Source organism: Microcaecilia unicolor, chromosome 2 (assembly GCF_901765095.1).
Source record: "Microcaecilia unicolor chromosome 2, aMicUni1.1, whole genome shotgun sequence".
In the NCBI taxonomy this organism is placed as follows: domain Eukaryota; kingdom Metazoa; phylum Chordata; class Amphibia; order Gymnophiona; family Siphonopidae; genus Microcaecilia; species Microcaecilia unicolor.
In genome coordinates this window covers 273769013-273787877 of record NC_044032.1, presented here as the reverse complement: position 1 = coordinate 273787877, position 18865 = coordinate 273769013, and the positions used below count along the sequence as shown (strand labels likewise).

At 41.3% G+C, this 18865-nt stretch overlaps 1 protein-coding gene across 1 annotated transcript in view; it reads left to right on the top strand.

The window, feature by feature from the left end:
- C9orf72 (C9orf72-SMCR8 complex subunit) overlaps window positions 1-18235 on the top strand; it is an 86800-nt gene extending 68565 nt beyond the window's left edge. Inside the window, exons 7-10 of the mRNA XM_030194183.1 lie at window positions 2465-2700; window positions 12177-12234; window positions 15583-15692; window positions 15784-18235. Coding sequence (XP_030050043.1) covers window positions 2465-2700; window positions 12177-12234; window positions 15583-15692; window positions 15784-15970 — 591 coding nt within the window. The 3' untranslated portion in view covers window positions 15971-18235. The remainder of the gene's footprint in view (window positions 1-2464; window positions 2701-12176; window positions 12235-15582; window positions 15693-15783) is intronic.
- Window positions 18236-18865: the final 630 nt, after the last annotated feature.

Here is an 18865-nt window from a genome sequence, read left to right as displayed (position 1 = left end):
ATATGGTTAAGCTTTGTGAGAATGAAGTTCATTTGATCCAGGAGGTCCATAATTTGGGTGTTATCTTAGATGTTCATCTGAATTTCAGAGCACTCATTAGGAAAGTAGCGCAGAGTTCATTTTTTAAATTAAGGATGTTAAGTAGATTGAAAGGTTGTATTCTGGTAGAGGATTTTAAATGATTGTCCAAAGTTTGGTTATCTAGCTTTGGCTATGTCCAGTGTTAGGGCACTGCAGATTGTCCAAAACACAGTAGGACATCTTATTTCTGGCACTCACATTTTCAGCATATTGTAAGTTCTGTCGAGCAAGGACTGTCTCTTCATGTTCAAGTGTGCAGCGCTGCGTATGTCTAGTAGCGCTATAGAAATGATAAGTAGTAGTAGTATTGAAAAGTTTTCATCGGTTACTGGTGGAGAAAAGAATTCAATTTAAGATTTTACTTTTAATTCATAAGGTGTTAAAATTGGATTCTGATTTTTATTTGGGGACCATTCTTAAGATTTACCAGCCAATTAGGCAACTGAGGTCGACAGGGACTTGTCAACTGACTATTCCAACTTTGAGAAAAATTCATTTTGAAGATACAAGACAAATCACCTTCTCTATTGCGGGGCCAGTGCTATGGAATTCCTTGCCTGTGCATATTAGAACAATGAATGATACAGTTCAGTTTAAGAAATTGTTGAAAACCTGTCTATTTTGTGAAGCTTTTCAGAAGTGAGTAAGTGATGGAAATTTTTTCAGCTGCCTGAAGGGATAAATTAAGGAGCAGAAGTTTTTTGGGACAATTGTTTTTAGTATATATTTTGTATTGAAAGTAATTTTTGTTTTTATGTGTTAGTGTATCAGTTTATAATTACGTATGTAATTTTTGTTATCTGCATAGTTAATTATGCAGAATGTAAATTAATAAACTAAACTAAACCAATGAGGAGTGGCCTAGTGGTTAGGTTGGTGGACTTTGGTCCTGGAGAACTGAGGAACTGAGTTCGATTCCCGGCCCAGGCAGCTCCTTGTGACTCTGGGCAAGTCACTTAACCCTCCATTGCCCCATGTAAGCCGCATTGAGCCTGCCGTGAGTGGGATAGCGCGGGGTACAAATGTAAAAAAAAAAAAAAAACAAGTGGTGCTGTATTGTGGTGCATCACTGGGCAACATTACAACCCCCACAACTACTCTATCCTCCCAAACTATCCCCCTCTTCCCCCTCCCAGCACACACGTAAATACAACACAAGCACAGCATACACCCACATAGACACACACATGCACACTCTGGACAGGGATTGTATATTTACAATTTTCTATCCCTTATGGGATGCATTCTTATTTATTATGATCTATATTTCTTCGTTAATTCTACTGTAAAAAAATAGTGACTGAATCATACAGTTTTCTTATTGCTATGTATACTGCCAACTAATATCTGTTACTATAGACAGGGTCAGATTAAGGCATTGGCAAACTATATATATATATGCTTTGGGCTAAATGTTTAGGCGTGCCCAATGAGATGTTCTCAGATTTCAGAAGTCTTGGATTGCCATCTGTCCAGCTGTTTCCAGGGTTCAACAGATTTTTGCTCTAATTTACGGAAGGTAAAACAATGGCTAGTGTGTCGACACTTTTCTGAGTTTAAAACTTATGTCTGCAGTTCTCTAATACTCCCTGCTGTATGAGTTGAGCCTTTCCTATCTATTTCCATTGTAAATAGCAGCAGAGGCTACTACTGCTACTGCTTATCATTTCTGTTGCGCTAGTACGCAGCGCTGTACACTTGAACTTGAAAAAGACAGTCCCTGCTCAACAGAGCTTACAATCTAATCAAGACAGACAAACGGGACAAATAAGGGCTAAGGGAATTGCTTAAGGCGGCAATGATAAAACAGACATGGATAATGAACAAGTGAATAGGGAGATTAGAAGTTAAAAGCAGCCTCAAAAAGGTGAGCTTTTAGCCTAGATTTGAAGACGGCCAGAGATGGAACCTGACGTACTGGCTCAGGAAATCTGTTCCAGCAAGATAAAAGGAACTGAGTCTGAAGTGGGTGGGCTCTAGCTAATAGCAAGACACTGGTAGCAGAGCACTGAAAGGCTGTTCTAGTGCTGTGGAAGTAACGTTTTTGCATGTGGTGAGGTGGCAAAGAAACCCCCCCCCCTCCAAAAAAAAAATAATAATGTCCCAAAACATTTTTTCACAGTCACAAAGAAAGCCAGTATAGATATGTATAACTTACACATACATACCCTTTCCCCTCTTGTTACTCTTGATAAATGTGCAGTTCAAAAGTTTAATGCTTGAATTAAATGAAGTGAAACAGGTATCTCTAGTTCAGTCAGCTTCAGTATATTTGTACCAAGTATTTGGTCTGCCTTCACTTCTTGAAAGCCACCTTATATCACACTGTAGTGTGTTTAAATAGTCAGAAAATTATTAACCAGAATAAACTTTGTCTCTACAGGATGCTACTGGGAGCTTTGTGCTGCCATTCCGCCAAGTATTATATGCACCATATCCAGCCACCCACATAGATGTGGATGTTAACACAGTGAAGCAGATGCCACCCTGCCATGAGCACACCTACAACCAGAGGCGTTATATGAGGTCAGAGCTGGCAGCACTCTGGCGGGCTACGTCGGATGAGGAGATGGCCCTAGATTCTATCATCCACACAGATGAAAGCTTCACACCTGACCTGTAAGTGCTGTTCCTGTTAGAAGCCCATGCTTGTTACAGCTGTACCAGAAAGAAGGTGTTGCTTAGAAAGGGAAGATATAGCTGGCTAGAAGAAAAGGCATGAGAAGTTTGTGAAGAAGAGAAAACTGGGTCATTTAGGAAATTCAGTTTATTTAAAAAGTCTCTTTTCAAGTTAGATTCTCCTCTTCACCCCCACCTTTCCCGGTAAACCCCCCCATGCACCCCACATCTTTCATCCTGAACACTCATACCCCATAAAAAGAGAGAACTGTGCAAGGGAGTCCACATACTTTTTATTTTTGCCAATTAAGCATGGCTTTGTGATATGTAGCTATGGGCATTGTTATCAGGCAGATAAAGTTTTGAGTCATCTACTACTACTGCTATTTAGCATTTCTATAGCGCTACAAGGCGTACGCAGCGCTGCACAAACATAGAAGAAAGACAGTCCCTGCTCAAAGAGCTTACAATCTAATAGACAAAAAATAAAGTAATCAAATCAATTAATGTGTACAGGAAGGAAGAGAGGAGGGTAGGTGGAGGCGAGTGGTTACAAGTGGTTACGAGTCAAAAGCAATGTTAAAGAGGTGGGCTTTCAGTCTAGATTTAAAGGTGGCCAAGGATGGGGCAAGACGTAGGGCCTCAGGAAGTTTATTCCAGGCGTAGGGTGCAGCGAGACAGAAGGCGCGAAGTCTGGAGTTGGCAGTAGTGGAGAAAGGAACAGATAAGAAGGATTTATCCATGGAGCGGAGTGCACGGGAAGGGGTGTAGGGAAGGACGAGTGTGGAGAGATACTGGGGAGCAGCAGAGTGAGTACATTTATAGGTTAGTAGAAGAAGTTTGAACAGGATGCGAAAACGGATAGGGAGCTTCTGGGTTATATTGTTGAACCTGTTATGTACTTTTTGAATCTGAAGTGATCCTTGCTCTAATATTGACCTGCATATCAGATTTAATTAAAAATAAAGATTCTTCATCTAAGTCTCCAAAATTAACTCACATCAGGAATTGGAATGTTGCATATAAACGCCAGCTCACTGATATTCAGCTGGCTGCAGTCAAGTGTTTATTTAAGCACTGACTATGGCCAGCAAAATTAGCCCTAGATATGCAGTGCTGGGCACTGGCAGTGAACATCTGGGACCATGCCGGACATGTGCTGGCCCTTAACTTTTAAGTGGATCCCAGCCAATATTCTGCTGGGACCCATATAAGACACTTACGAGGGTTATGGATGAATATCAGCTGGGACCCGCATAAGGAAGATATGTTGTGGTCTTCCCACTCCACCAGAACAGGATCCAACCTATCTCCAACCAGAGATCCCCCTTCCCCCACTTAGCTACCTGACCATTTCTTCTCCCCTCCACATTTCCATTCATGTGCTGCATTTCCCTCCTTTCCCTTCCATTCATGTTCTGCATTTCCCCTCCCCTTCCCTTCCCTTCCCTTCTAGTCATGTGCTGCATTTCCCCCTCTCCTTCATTGCCCCAATGCAGCACCTCTCTTCCTCGGGCAGCAGCGATCCCCAGTTACTGCTGCCTGAGCCAGCTACAAGAACCTAAATGGCGATTGCGACCTCTCACAGTAGCCTCGCAAGAGTTCATGGCTACCATTTAGAACTGCGGAGCCAGCACGGGAAGCAGCGATTGGAGGATCACTGCTGCCCAACCACACACCAAAGCCCCCTTCTCACAAATTGGGGAAAGCCCCGGACCTACTTGAACCATTCAGGTTGGTCTGGGGACTTGGGGCTTTCACGTGTGGCTTTCACTGGGGTGTAATGAAGATTTTTTTTTTTTTTTTGGGGGGGGGGGGTCATTTGCACCCTCTTGCATCCCTGTAATGATGCCTATGGGTAGGCCGTGGAAGGAGCCTATTGGGATGCTGAGGGGAGGGGGTCGAGATAGGGATTAGATCAGTTTGGGGGATGCTTCTCTAGTGAGGGGGATGGTTGTGATTGGTTTGGGGAGGATACTTCTCTGTTTTAGGGATTTGAGAGAGGGACGAGGAGCACACTGAGGTCTATAGGCTGGTACCTGGAAGCTATGTGAGTGAGTGCTAGCCAGTATTCGGTGCTAGCATCCATATAACTAGGCAGACAAGGTAAGAACTGCCTTTTGTGCATTTGTGCAGTCCTGTCTGCATGCTTAGCTATGCAGGCATCAGCACTGAATATCACAGATACCACCATAACTGCCAGCTCCTGACCAACTCCACCCCTTAACACCCGTCTCCTGCCCAGATTTAAGATGGCCGGTTAGTGCTGATGTTCAGCAGCACTGCCTAGTTAAAAGCCGGCCCACTGAGTACAGTTTAAGCAGACAGGAATGTCATCTGCCCTCTTAAATGGCTTTGAAAATTGACCCATAAACTACCCCTTAGGATGGGTACATAATCAGGTTATAGTGTCTGTGACCAAATTCACTCTGCTGTAAAGGGTGCCTCTCCAATTAGTGAGCTCACGATAGTAAATAGCAACAACAACAACAACAAAAAAAAAAGAGTACTGGCAGCCAGGCTGTCTTTAAGATAAAATGTTCCTTTAATGCACACTCCAGTATTTAACAAGCTTGTACAGCCATAAGAAGAATAATTTAAAAAAGAAAAAGTGAAAAGCAAACTAGCCATAGGATTAGGGTAAAATAGTCACGTTTATTTGTTTAGATTTTACTCACACTGTTGATCATAACACTTCATTAAAGGAACATTGAAAGGTCTCCTTGATATTACTTCACTCACTTCTGGATCCAGCATTTTTCATAATCTTTAGCAATAGCAGAGATGAATAATTACAAGTTCCTTATGATGATAAATCAAAGTCTCTTAAGTATTCTGCATTCTATCTTGGATGGTGTGGTAACATTGGATGGATTGTTGAGCCCCTAGTATCTCTCTCTCCCTCTTGTTTGAGTGGCGACAGGGTTACCGTGCTGTTATCCCAATAGTGTTTGTAGTCTGTTCTTCTTTTGATGGTAATTGTGTTACCTGAGTGCCATAACATCACCTTGTATTTGTTTCTCTACCGGACTTGGCGAACATTGAGCCTGCAAATAAGTGAGAAAATGTGGGATACAAATGTAACAAATAAATAAGCTTGCCTTGTGAACAGGTTAAGGATAAGCCCTTTGATGACTGAATTATCCCCAGATACTGTAAGGAAGTTAGCACTCAACTGGTTCCACTGCTTTCAGCTTTCAATCCCTTCCCCCACTAGGACAGGGTAGTTTTGACCTTTGCTCTTCTGCAGTACGGTTTTTTTTTTGTAGCAAAAAGGTGTTGGTATTCATACAGTGCCAACCTTAAGAGCAGGGTCACTATCTATGGCTCTATCCCTACAGTAGCCACACCCATTTAACCAGCCATAGAGCATTTAAAAATGTATCATTGAAAATAGTATACAAGTCCCTAGGCCCAACAAAAGAACCCTTAAGATTGATCATAAACAAACAAAATATGTAGACAAAAATCACCTGAAACCCCCAAATACCACACTCTGGCATGCAGGATAACACCAGAAAAACACAACTATTTTCCTCTTGCTATAAAAATAGCAGACATAAATTTCAAATATTCTATTCACTACATTACAAATTAACAACTACAAATAAAATAAAAAAATATTAGTACAGCTACCACACTACTTATCTTAAAATAAAAATACAATTCTTTTTTTCTACCTTTGTTGTCTGGCCATGTACTTATTTTCATTTGTGTTGGTCCTAGTCTCTGATTTCTACTTTCCTTGTCTTCTCTTAACTCTATTGCCAGGATTTCCTGTTTGTCATTTTTCTCTCCTCCTTTTCCTTTCAGCTTTCTTCGATTTTATTTCCTGCCTTTATCCACATTTAGTTCTTTCTTACTATCTAGTCTTCCAACATTTCTCCCCTTGATCTCTCTCTCTCTCTGTCTCCATCCAGCATCTCTCTCCTTGCCCCTTTTCTCTCCATCAGCATTTCTCCCCCTGTCCAGTATTTCTCCCCTTGTTCCCTCTCTCCCCATCCAGTATTTCTCCCCGTTGTTCTCTCTCCATCCAGCATCTCTCTCCTTTCCTCTTCTCTCCCCATCACCATTTTCCCCTTGCCCCATCTCTCCTCATCCAGTATTTCCCCTCTTGTCCTCTCCTCATCCAGTATTTCTCCTTTTGTCTCCTCTCCTCTCCTCCCCATCCAGTATTTCTCCCCTTGTCCCCTCTCCACCTGATTCAGTATTTCTCCCCCTGCCTCCTCTCACCTGATCCAGCAACTGTGCTAGGGCCGCTCCAGCTTCTCCCAACCAGCAGCGGCAGCGGGAAAATCAAGAAGTAAAAGTTGCGAGGCCACAATGTTCAGACACGCGCTGTTGGCTCTGCCGATTCCCTGCCTTTCTGACATCAACTTCCTGTTCTTGGGCAGGGGATCAGCAGAGACAACAGCACGTGTTCTGGCAGTACAGCCCCGTTCCTGCTACTCCTTGCTGTGCCCACGGCGCTGCTGCTCCCTCATTGGAAAAGCAGCTGTAGCCTCGGAAAATGAGCGAGGAAGGGGGAAAAAAAAATGCCAGTACACCGTACCGACACAAAAAAAGCACTGCTCTTCTGTGACTAAAGTTTAAGCTCCAGTCTCCCTGTTACTAGACCTTCTTCCTTAGGGCACTCTGTCCATCAAAAGAACAGCTGTGGACCTCTCTGAATAGTTAATACCGGTGGGAAAAGCTTGTCTCTGCTCCTTATGGCTCCAAGCGACAGCTGAATAATTAGATGGCTGCTGCTGTACTGCTATTTCTCCTTCTCTTAACTTAATTTCTTGAACAGGAAACTTAGGCTCTGGTAGGCCCCTGGGTGGGGTTCTCCACCTAACTACTCCTCTACATCCCTCTTAGCTTCATTTGCCCATTAATAACTTCTAAATATTTAAACGTTTGTATCTCTCCCCTAGGGTATACATATTTAAGTCTTCAGGTCTCTTCTTATATGTCTCTTGGTGGTGACCCTGTACCATTTTGGTTTCATTCCTCTAGGCCTCTTCAGCCTCTTTAAACCTAGTATCCCTATTGGACAGTATTTGTTTGAAACGCCTTTGCACAGAGGATCAGCAGTATAGACATCAAGCGATTCACATGTCAGATAGATTTGTGGCTAGGGGATATCCTAAGCGAGTGGTGAGAAAGGGCTATGAAAAGAGTTAACAATGTCCACAGACAGTGGTTATTTCACTCTGCCACTTCTGATAAAGATTCTAGAATCACTTGCATACTTCTATATTACAATCAGGTTAGGGCTGTTTAGCAATCGATTATACACCACTGGCCAGTGCTGCCCCCGCAATTTGCATTTTACAAGAGGCCCTAATTTAGATTAATTATTACATTGTAAATTACAGGATGGGAATTTGGGTCGGGGGGGGGCATAAGGAGTACGGTTATTGTGTGTATTGTAAGCACTCTTTGAATACTACGAGAATTTAAGTGTCTCATTTAAAAAAAAATTTATTTGAAAAGCACCTGTGAATCCAAGGGTGTAGTATATGTGGTGAAATGCCCCTGTAATCTCTGGTATATTGGGGAAACCACTCGTAAGGTCAAATTTTGAATGGCACAGCACTTGAGCAATATACAGCTGCAGAAAGTCGAAGCTCCTTTGGTATCTTATTGGTTGGATAGAGGGCATTCTATGAGTGAGTTACAGTTTGCAGTACTCATGCAGTTAAAATCAAATCGAGGTGGGGATATTGCAAAAAAATTGTGCTTGAAAGAGCAGAAGTTAATCTTTCAGTGGAACACCGTAGAACCCAGTATGCTCAACAAAGAGGTGGATTGGTCGTTGTTGCTAACAGTGTAATTGTTTCTAATCCCGCCTACTATTATGAGTTGGATATATCTAGAAGTAAGTTACTCTTTACGAATGTGTGAGCGTCTTTAGAGCTGAAGACGCCATTGCTGAGGAGTCGAAAGACTCTTCACCCTGCTATGGTAGACGGTAGGAATTTAGTTTTATTTTTTAACTACTGTTAGTATATTATGGAGAGGTGTATATAGCAATTATGTTTTTTGTTTGTATTAGTATTCGGTCTTCTGAAGAAGCCAGGTGAAACATGATCCATGTAGCGACCAAGCGATTATATTCCATGGTTGCTCTTGGAGTATGTGCTATCTGTATGTTCATCAGATGCTAGTTCATATGCAGAGCCAAGAGATGCTCAGAATATGATTTTTGTAATCACCAAACAATTTGTACTCAAGGTTTGAATGGTTAATTGGAATATTTATATATCGTTTATCGTTTATTTATTTTCTATACTGTTTCTTATTGCATACACAAACCAGAACGGTTTACATCTTAAACAGTAAAAATAACAAAATTTAAAATAACATATAAGAACTCCATTAATTTGACAGGAAAGCACAGCAAGCTAAAAACATCCATTCTAAAAAGTAAAAACATCAGTAGACAATCCATTCATAACAAGTTTATATAGCAAACATAAGATTTGTTACTACATATTCATTCTGCCCATGTTCCCCTTTTTCATCCCAGATTACTTTCAAATGTATTCTGAAATAGATGTGTTTTTAGAAGTTTGCGAAACTTAACATACGATTCTTCCAATCTAATAGTTTTAGGAAGACAATTCCAGAGAGAGGGAGCTAGAAAGAAAAAAGCTGAATTTCTAGTAGATTCCCATCTATTCTTTTGTGGTGGAATTATTAGTCTGTTATCGGTAAGTGATCGAAGTGTTCGTGTAGGTGACTATGGCAAAATAACGTTGGCTAAATATTGAGGAGTCAGTAAATGTAGGGCTTTAAAAGCCAGAGTAAGAACCTTAAATTTTATTCTGGCTTTAACTGGGAGCCAGTGAAGATGGTATAAAAGAGGTGTAATCCTATCATATTTTGACGCTATGCAAATAATACGAGCTGCAGTATTCTGTATCGTCTGTAACCGTTTTACATTAATCTTAGTAAGACCTGCATAGACGATATTACAATAATCCATTAATATATGCATGTGTTAAGGTACATAGTGAAGTTTTATCAATAGAGTTTCTAATAGAGCGCAATTTTCGCAGATGGTAAAATGATTTCTTGACTGTTTCTGATATTTGCTCACTAAACGATAAAGCTGAGTCAATAATGACTCCTAGGTACCTAAAAGATTTCACCGTTGGTATCTGTTTATCAAATATATGATTTTCAATAAAATATCAGACTCATTGATCAAGCTTTATTGGCGTGGATAAGGTCTATATGTGAACCATGGTTATTAAGGAGTTTTCGTCAGACCAATCAGTGTGATTGGAAGGAACATATCAACTTCTTTGAGTAGTCTGTTCAGATTTATTGTTAGATTTACATCAATTTCAGCTTTTCAGATTCTGCGGTGTGTTTTGTATTCTGTGAATTTTTAACCTGGGTTATATTATTGTCACCCTTGGGTAAGGTTGAGAAAACCTTTTATGATTTTCATCATAGTATCCACAGATGATACCCAGAGTGCTTAATGAGAGTAGGTTATTTAAATGGTTTTGAGAGGACAATTGTATTGTTAGTAGTATATATTTGTTTAATAAAGTGTATTTTTTAAGTTTTATGTATATAGAGATGAGTGTGTAAAACATTGGAATCAACAATTGATATAGATAATTTAAATCCTTAGTGAGATACAGCCTCCAAAACGGAATACAGTAATCCAATGGAGGCCTCACCAATGACCTATACATTATCACCAATGTGCAGATGATCAAAAACCCGCTCTAAAATTAGCTCCAGAACAGCACGGGGCAATAACACCCCTGTGATCAAAGCTGGTAGCATGCAAATTTGTGCGTGCTATTTACTCTGATCATAGGGGTACTTCTACAGGAGGATTGTGCCTTGGCATGCACCCAAGGCACAGTCCTTCCACAGAAGTTGTTTGAGAGGTCTGGATCGTCAAAAAAAAGCCAGGACCTGTCAAACATCAGGAGAGGCTTGACAGGTCCGGGATTTTCTCCTGGATCTGTCATACCTAAGCACACCCCACACCCCTCAAATGCAAGGCCTGGAGGTCCACCACCCCCCAAACACTAAAAAGACCCCCACCCATAACATTGAAGAAACCCTGGTGGGACTGCTAGCCTTCCTTACTGAAACCCCCCATCCCCCGAGGCCTACCTCGTAGTTGGAGGAGGGAAGGACTAGCACTCCCTTCATCCTTTGTGAGCACCTCCTCAAAATGGCAGCATCCTGCCCTGCCTAGTGCAACCTGGGATATGCTGGACGGGGCTTCCATATAAGGGTTAAGCCCTGCCCAGCACATCCCAGGATGCGCACTTGCACAGGGCAGGACATCACCATTTTGAGGAGGCACCTGCAGAGGAGGGAGGAAGCGCTAGTCCCTCCCTCTTCCAACTATGAGGTGGACCGCGGGGGGAGTGCCGGTGAGGAGGGCTGATGGTCCCACTGGACCACCATGGTCTTTTTAGTGTTTTGTAGGGGGGAGGTCTTAGGTTTGTCAGGTTCGGGAGAAAATCCTACTGACCTCGCAAACCTCTTCTGCTGGTCTCCCCCATTCCTCCCTTGCTGGCAAACCCTAATGCCTACTCCAATCTGGCATAGGGTTTGCATGGGAGCAGCACCCTTGTTTGGCGTGCTACCTGCTGATCATAAAGGAGGAATGTGGGAGATTCTCATTTGCATGCAATTAGTGTTCAGAACCGGCAAGTGCATTGTTACATACGTTGGCCAGCTCTGATCCTTGGGCGCAGGCAAACACGGGCGCTAGTCCAGCTCTAAAGGCCTCTAGTGCCCACATTTGCTTCTGATGTCTGCTTGCAACTTTGTTTCTCCTGATTCTTTGTGCAGCCTAGCATTCTAGCTTTGACCACCACCTTGTTAGACTGTTTTCTGTTCTTGAGATTCTTAGTATCACCTTGTCCTCTCCCTCCTATTAACTATAGCTCCTTTGGATTTCTGCACTCAGATTCATCACTTCTTATTAAAGCTTGACTGCCAGTTCTTCGACAGTTCTAAGTTTTGTAGATCACTGCATTGCACACTTGTTTTGATGAAACTAAGCATGCACGAGCATGCTCAGTTTCATTAAAACAAGAGCATGCACGGTGCGACTGGAAACAGGAGAGGAGGCAAGTGCGAAACCAGCACGGGACAGATAAACGCTTCAGCTGGCGGGGGTTGGGGTCAGGGACCCCTGCCAGCCAAACTGGGGGCCCAATTTGAGGGGGCCCCCATAGCTATGCCACTGCTTGTTAGAGGTTTATTGTTTCCATTTAACCATTGTGTTCCTGTGCCTTCCTCAACTTTAATAAAGCTTTATTTTTGTCCTGCTGCTTCCTTGGAAATTTCTGTTCACTGTTCCAGACATGTAACAGAAATTTGTTATGCCTACTTCATCTGACCCAGCGTCTAAGTCAGAAACAGTTTTTGTGACTTACTGACAGATCATGGTGTTTTTCTCACCAAACCCAACTCATGTGGCTCTTTCCTTCCTCTCTTCACAGGAACATTTTTCAGGATGTCTTGCACAGAGACACACTGGTGAAATCCTTCTTGGATCAGGTACTGCACCTTAAACCATCCATTACATTGCAGTGACTTGTTTGTTTACAAGAGAATGCACATCTCCCACCGACATAAAATGGGAGACATTGCTTTTCCAGATGCCCCTGGAGCTGGAAGAGGAGGAAAAACATGTCGCTTTTTTTTACATTAAATTTAGATTCCAAAGCATAACACGTTAAAATTGAGAAACAGAGAACTTTCACAATGTATAGTATTTGGCACAAGGTGTGGTATATGGCAGTCAGTCAAGCCATAGAACCCCAAAATATGGGAATGAATAGCTGCAAATTTGTATGTTGGTAATTTTGTCCACAGACAAACATGAGAAGCAGCCTTAACACATGGACAATGACATCTAGTGAAACCTGGACCAGAGAAATGTAAATAAAGCTTGGAAAGTTCTAGTACTGTGCACTACACAAGTGTGATGCTTCCTGCATCTGCATCTTTTCATGGGGCCAACTTTTGCACAGAACCCAGTGGATGTCTTCTTTCCATGAAATTCATGAGTACATTTAAGTGTTTTTCTCTTTGGGATTACTGGGGTTTTGCTCCTCTTCCCCTTAGAGAAACATGTGTTAGTTTTTTTCAGTTGGCTTTATAGGTTCCTTAATCTTCTGCATGGATGTGCACTGTACCAGAATTGGTGCATCGAGCAACATTGGTTGGAATTTTTACCATCTGGTCGTCTTCTCCAAGTACAAGCAGGATATTATAATCTTTCATATGGGATGATGTTATCAGAGCCTGCACGGGAAGTTTGTCCAACTTATTTACAACAAACTTGGGGGAGCTTTGCACTGTGCATGAACACCTTCTTGCCTTCCTCTTATATCTGACAGGAAATTTTGAGTCCGTTGAAAGAATACTCGATCTGAGCAATACAGCCTTCCTTTTTGAGACTGCTTTTAACTCCTATCACTTGTTCAGTACCCATGTCTGTTTTATCATTCCCACCTTAAGTAATTCATTTATCCTCTTATTTGTCCTGTTTGTCTTGATTAGGTTGTGAGCTCTGCGCTATGTATGTTTAGTAGCACTGTAGAAATGATAAGTAGTAGTATGTGTGGAGTGCCTCAGGAATCCATTTTGGTACCACTTGTTTTCAGGGTGTGTTACTTTGATATAATCACTTGACTTCACACCTTTTCTTTATGCGAATGATATCCAGTTACTGAAATCTTCGATCCCTCAGCCCCACATAATATACACTCTATCAGAGAAAAGCTAAATACAATAGTCAGCTAGTTTTTGCTTCATAAACTAAAGCTGAATCCAGATAAGTCAAAGGGTATGATTTTCTCCAACAATAAGGAATCTATGCAACTACCATGTACCTTTGCAATTAACAGTATTTAGATACCTCTTGTAGACTCACTTATGATCTTAGGTATCCTGTTGGATTTAGAGCTCACATTCCATCTACATGTTAACTCGATGATACGGAAATGCTTTTTTTTTTTTAACTGAAGTTAATTCATTCTGTTCCTACTCTATTTAACTGTGGGGTTGGTTCTGACACATCTAGACTACTATAATGCTCTGTCATGCTGACACACCTCAAGCATAGGCACTACTGTATATACACATCTGAAGCATGGAGGCAGGGAAGGAAACATGAATGATCTTAATGGAATCCTTTGTTCCAAAAATGTTTTAAGTGTGTAAATTTGTTTTGGAGGTTAAAAAGCAGAGAGATCTCAGAATTATTATTATTATTATTAGCATTTGTATAGAGCTACCAGACGCATGCAGCGCTGAACACCTGACACAGACAAGTGTCCCTGCTAAATAGAGCTTACAATCTAAAATAATACAGACAAGACAATTAAGGGCGAGGGAAGTACTGGGTGAGAAGGAACAAGGGGGGAGGCAAATGATTAGTGGCTAGGAGCCAAAAGCAGCAGTGAAAAGGTGGGTTTTCAGCATAGATTTGAAAACAGGTAGAGATGCAGCTAGACATACAGGCTCAGGAAGTTTATTCCAGGCATAAGGTGCCGCAAGAGAAAAGGAATGAAGCCTGGAGTTAGCAGTGGAGGAGAAGGGGGACGACAAGAGAGATTTGTCCAGCGAGCGGAGGTCACGGGGAGGAATGTAGGGAGAGTGGAGAGGTAATGGGGGGCTGCAGAATGGATGCATTTAAAGGTCAGTAAGAGAAGTTTGAACTGTACGCGGAAGCGGACAGGGAGCCAGTGAAGTGACTTGAGGAGTGGGCTAGTGTGGGTAAAACGATTTTGGCGGAGAATAAGCCGTGCTGCAGAATTTTGGACAGACTGGAGAGGAGAGAGATGACTGAGCGGAAGACCAGTGAGAAGTAAATTGCAATAATCCAAGCGAAGAATAAGACCAAAAGAGAAAGCAACCGTGCTAAGAAAATCAGACAAGTATATATTTAGAAGAATCTAGTTTGCTATTGCTGTACTGCTACCGTAAGGCAACCAAAATGACTTGATGGGGGACATTTTATAAAGATTTTATATGCAGAAAAGAGCTTTTATAAAATTGCATGGATGTATAAGTGCATAAAAAATACACACAAGAATTGCGTGTAGGCATTCCCAGGATGTAGTTGTAAGTCCCGTTTCTCCCTTTGCATATTTTATAAAACTCTCACATATGTTACAGCTGCTCTAGAGCAAATTTAAATGCATGTGTCAGTATTTGCATTGCTAAAGGGTCTGGTTCTGGGTCCCTGTTTTATAAAGACCCATGTTGCCTTTATAAAATAGGCTGAAATTGAGCACGTTTTTATACTTCTCACATTTATTTATTTATTTAGTTATTTATTTGTAGCATTTGTATCCCACATTTTCCCACCACTTTGCAGGCTCAATGTGGCTTACATTTGCCGTAGTGGCGATTGCCATTTCCGGTTAACATAATTACAAATGATATTTCATTCAAGTGCGTATATACATGGTAAAAGAATACATTATGGTATTGCATATAGGTTCCTGAGTGATGGATTGGACTGTAACTTATGTCATCAATTATAGAGAGATCTTATTCGACATAGGGTTAAAGTGGTACTGCATTAAGGTGCGTACATACATGGTAGAGAAAATACGTTATGGTATTGCATGTAAGTTCCTGAGTAATAGATTGGATTGTAACATTTGTTGGGTCGTCATTTATAAAGAGATCATTTTCGACATAGGTGGCCTTTTATAAAATCAAGCCATGAAAGACTAAAATATCACCCCCTCCAGAGTAGTACATGTAAAGGGGACTTTGTTATCCATCACTTGTATTGGTACATATCTCTTAATATCTGTGCTACTCTTGTGAAAGTGTATTGCGTGCAGCCTCAGGCTTTATTTCACATTCTCTTGATTGTTTTGGCAGGTCTTTCATCTGAAACCTGGCTTATCTTTCAGGAGCACTTTCCTTGCACAGTTTCTGTTGATCCTTCATAGAAAAGCATTAACACTGATTAAATATATTGAGGATGAAACGTAAGTAATTTTATTTTAAGTAGTCTGTGAGTGGATGTTCATTACCATTTACACCTATACATGTTTTGTTTTTAATTTATTTTTAAAACAGGCAAAAAGGAGAAAAACCTTTTAAATCCCTCCGAAGCTTAAAGACTGACCTCGACTTGGCAGCAGAGGGCGATCTGAGTATAGTAATGGCTTTAGCTGAAAAGATCAAACCAGGCCTGCATTCCTTCATCTTTGGGAGGTCCTTTTATACTAGCATACAGGAACGTGATGTCCTCATGGCTTTTTAAAGTAGAAAACTGGACAAAACATTTTATGGCCCTCCTGTTGTAAGTGCCAGATGTTTCTTAGAAAGAAAACTGAACCTGCTTTCAGGGATCTGCCTGGGGAAATGATGCTATCCTGTGCCATGGATGAAAGCACTGCGACCAGCATTTGCTGCCCAGAGGAGGGAGGCAAATTTTAAAACCAGGACACGCCTTTGAAGAGAGTGTGTTCTTATTTTGTTGCTGCTACTGTTAAGTGAAAATATGTACTGCAGTGAAAAATTTGGTTTGGTCTTCCAGGTTGCTGTGATAACATTCGTATACTGTGATCAGAGTTGCTAGTGCTAAATGCTCAATAATGTTCAAAAAGATTCCCTTCTTTTGTGGATGAGAGGAACCTCTAGAAGTACTGCAAGCATTATCCCTGTTATGCCCCCCTTGACTATAATTGTGTCTATTTCCATCTAGCTACAGGATATGAGAACATAAGAAATGCCATGCTGGGTCAGACCAATGGTCCATTGAGCCCAGTAACCTATTTCGACAGCCCCAGTCCAGATCCCTTGAACATCTCATGCTGAAAATCAGTGTCAAATCCCTAATTTTATACCCCCCACCCTAAATATATACCCCTGTTGTAATTCATTTTTATTTGCCTATATCCTTAAAACAAATCAGAATGTTTTTTCAGTGCACAATTAAGCTCTGTATTTTGTTACCAGAGGATGTGATGAAAGCCATTAATATAGCTAGTTTAAACAGGTTCCCAGAGGAAAGGTCAATAAACCATTATTACCCAGGTGGACTTGGAGAAGCCTCTGCTTATCTCTGGACCTATACTTTACGACCTTGCCATGTAATAGTGACCTAGATTGGCAACTATTGGAAGCAGATGCTGGGCTTGATAGACATTTGGTCTGTCACAGAATGGCAATTCTTATGTTCTTATGATAAAATATGGCAATGGAGGAAAGAGGTGAGGGCTCAGAGAAAGATGGAAAGATCAAAGAAGAAAAGAGGCGAGGCAAAGTTCAGGTTCCTGGTGGCAGCAATATGGCAGAAAGAGCACTGAGATGGGAAAAATCAAAAAACACCATACCAGTTGCTTAGGAAGCTCTCACTCGTTGGTTATCAGTAGATCTGTCTTGCCAAAAACTAACCAGAAAGGCTGAGAGAATCACAACTGGACAGAGTGAGAACATCCGTTAGTGTTTTACAGCGTCGCCATCAATGTGACATGGTCTTAAAAACTCTTCAAAGAAAGAGAGAGAAGGAACTTGAAGGTATGGGCAGCCGTTTTCTTTTACTCCATGATCCACTCCTGCACACTTGACATTTTAGGTGTGCAACAGTAGTGTTTATACCCTCCTAAAAGAAAAAAAAATAGAAGAAATCTATTTGGAATTAATAGATTTGGAGCAAGGGGTTGCAGACGAGAATTCCACTCTTCTCCCTGCCACTTGGCTATAATGATGTACCCAATAGCCATGTATCCACAAAATAAGAGGAAACATGTTTCCATATAGAGAGTAATTTTGTAACAGGATACCATGATTTATAAACACAAGTACGCACTTACTTGTCTTTATAAAATACTAGTATATTTTGCAGAGAATGTGCCTGCTTGAACTGGTGTGAATGAAGATGTGTGCTTTATACAGATATATACTTATTTCAAAATCTGTGCATGTATGTGTCCACCCAAATTCTACCCCTGGGCACAACCAGCAGCAAGGTACTCTCCATGGCATGGTGCATATTTTTGTGCCACTTGGTATTTTATAAAGATCATTTATGCACCATAGTGCCAGATTCTTAGCCTGCTGAAGCGTGACTGAAATGTTAATCTGTAACTGTGGAGGAGAGGAGCACTGATGGGCTAGTTCAACATTTCTTTATCTCTCAGTTCTGCCCTTTCAGCTGTGGTGCTAATTAGAGAATGACATGGGGAGAAAGTTTGACCCTATCCCCACTTGCTCTGTTCCCATCTCCACAAGCCTCAAACACTTACGATTTTATACTTAAATCTTTTTATTAAAGTATAGAAAGGAAAAATATTCTGTAGAACTGTTGTTTATGAATCACAGATAGAAAACAATAGTAACGAGCTACTGAAACAACCTCTGCCACCCTCTACCCTTCCAACCCCAACAATATCTGACTTCTGCTACCCCATGGAACCCTAATCTACTCTGTTAAAACGTTCAAGGGGACAAAATACAACCTGCTCTGTTTGCTCTAGAGGGGGAGAAATATGCCCTATGAACACTGTTATGATTTTTTAAGCTGTGGGTGAATAATAAATCATCAACAATCTCTCAGAATTGTCTAGCTCTCCTGTCTTGCAAAGTCCTTCCCGCAGTAGAAAATGTCTTTTCAGAAGACGTGCTGGTAGCAGTTATGCACAGGATCCCCTGTTCAAGTTTTGCCAGTTTTGGCCAGCACTTTGCTTGTTTTTCCCAAAAAATCAAAACATTGTCGCCAGCATCACTACGACATAAATAGCTGTCAAGTTTCATTAACAATAGCCTTCAAAGGGAGGCATTGTTCCATAAAACTCACTCATAAAACTGATAACGTCCATTTTCATTCTTTTGGAGGGGATGCTTTCTGGGAATGTGGATTGTGAAGGATCCTGAGTTGTTGAAGTTGATGGACTTTAGTCTTCCATTTCAATCTGGTTTTAGTACAGCCTTCTCAAAGATTTGGTTGTCTGTGTTTTTACATCATCTGGGAAGAAAACTGGATTGTCTTTCAGATGTGGGGGTAGAGGAGAACCAACACTGTGTAGTGAATGAACAGGAAGATAAGTGTCAAGTGTTAGAAATGCTTCATGATGCCAGCAACAGTGAATGAATCTGTTGCAGTAAGAGTAAGATGCTTGAGCAACTGGGCATATGATGGAAGGATGTTGCAGAT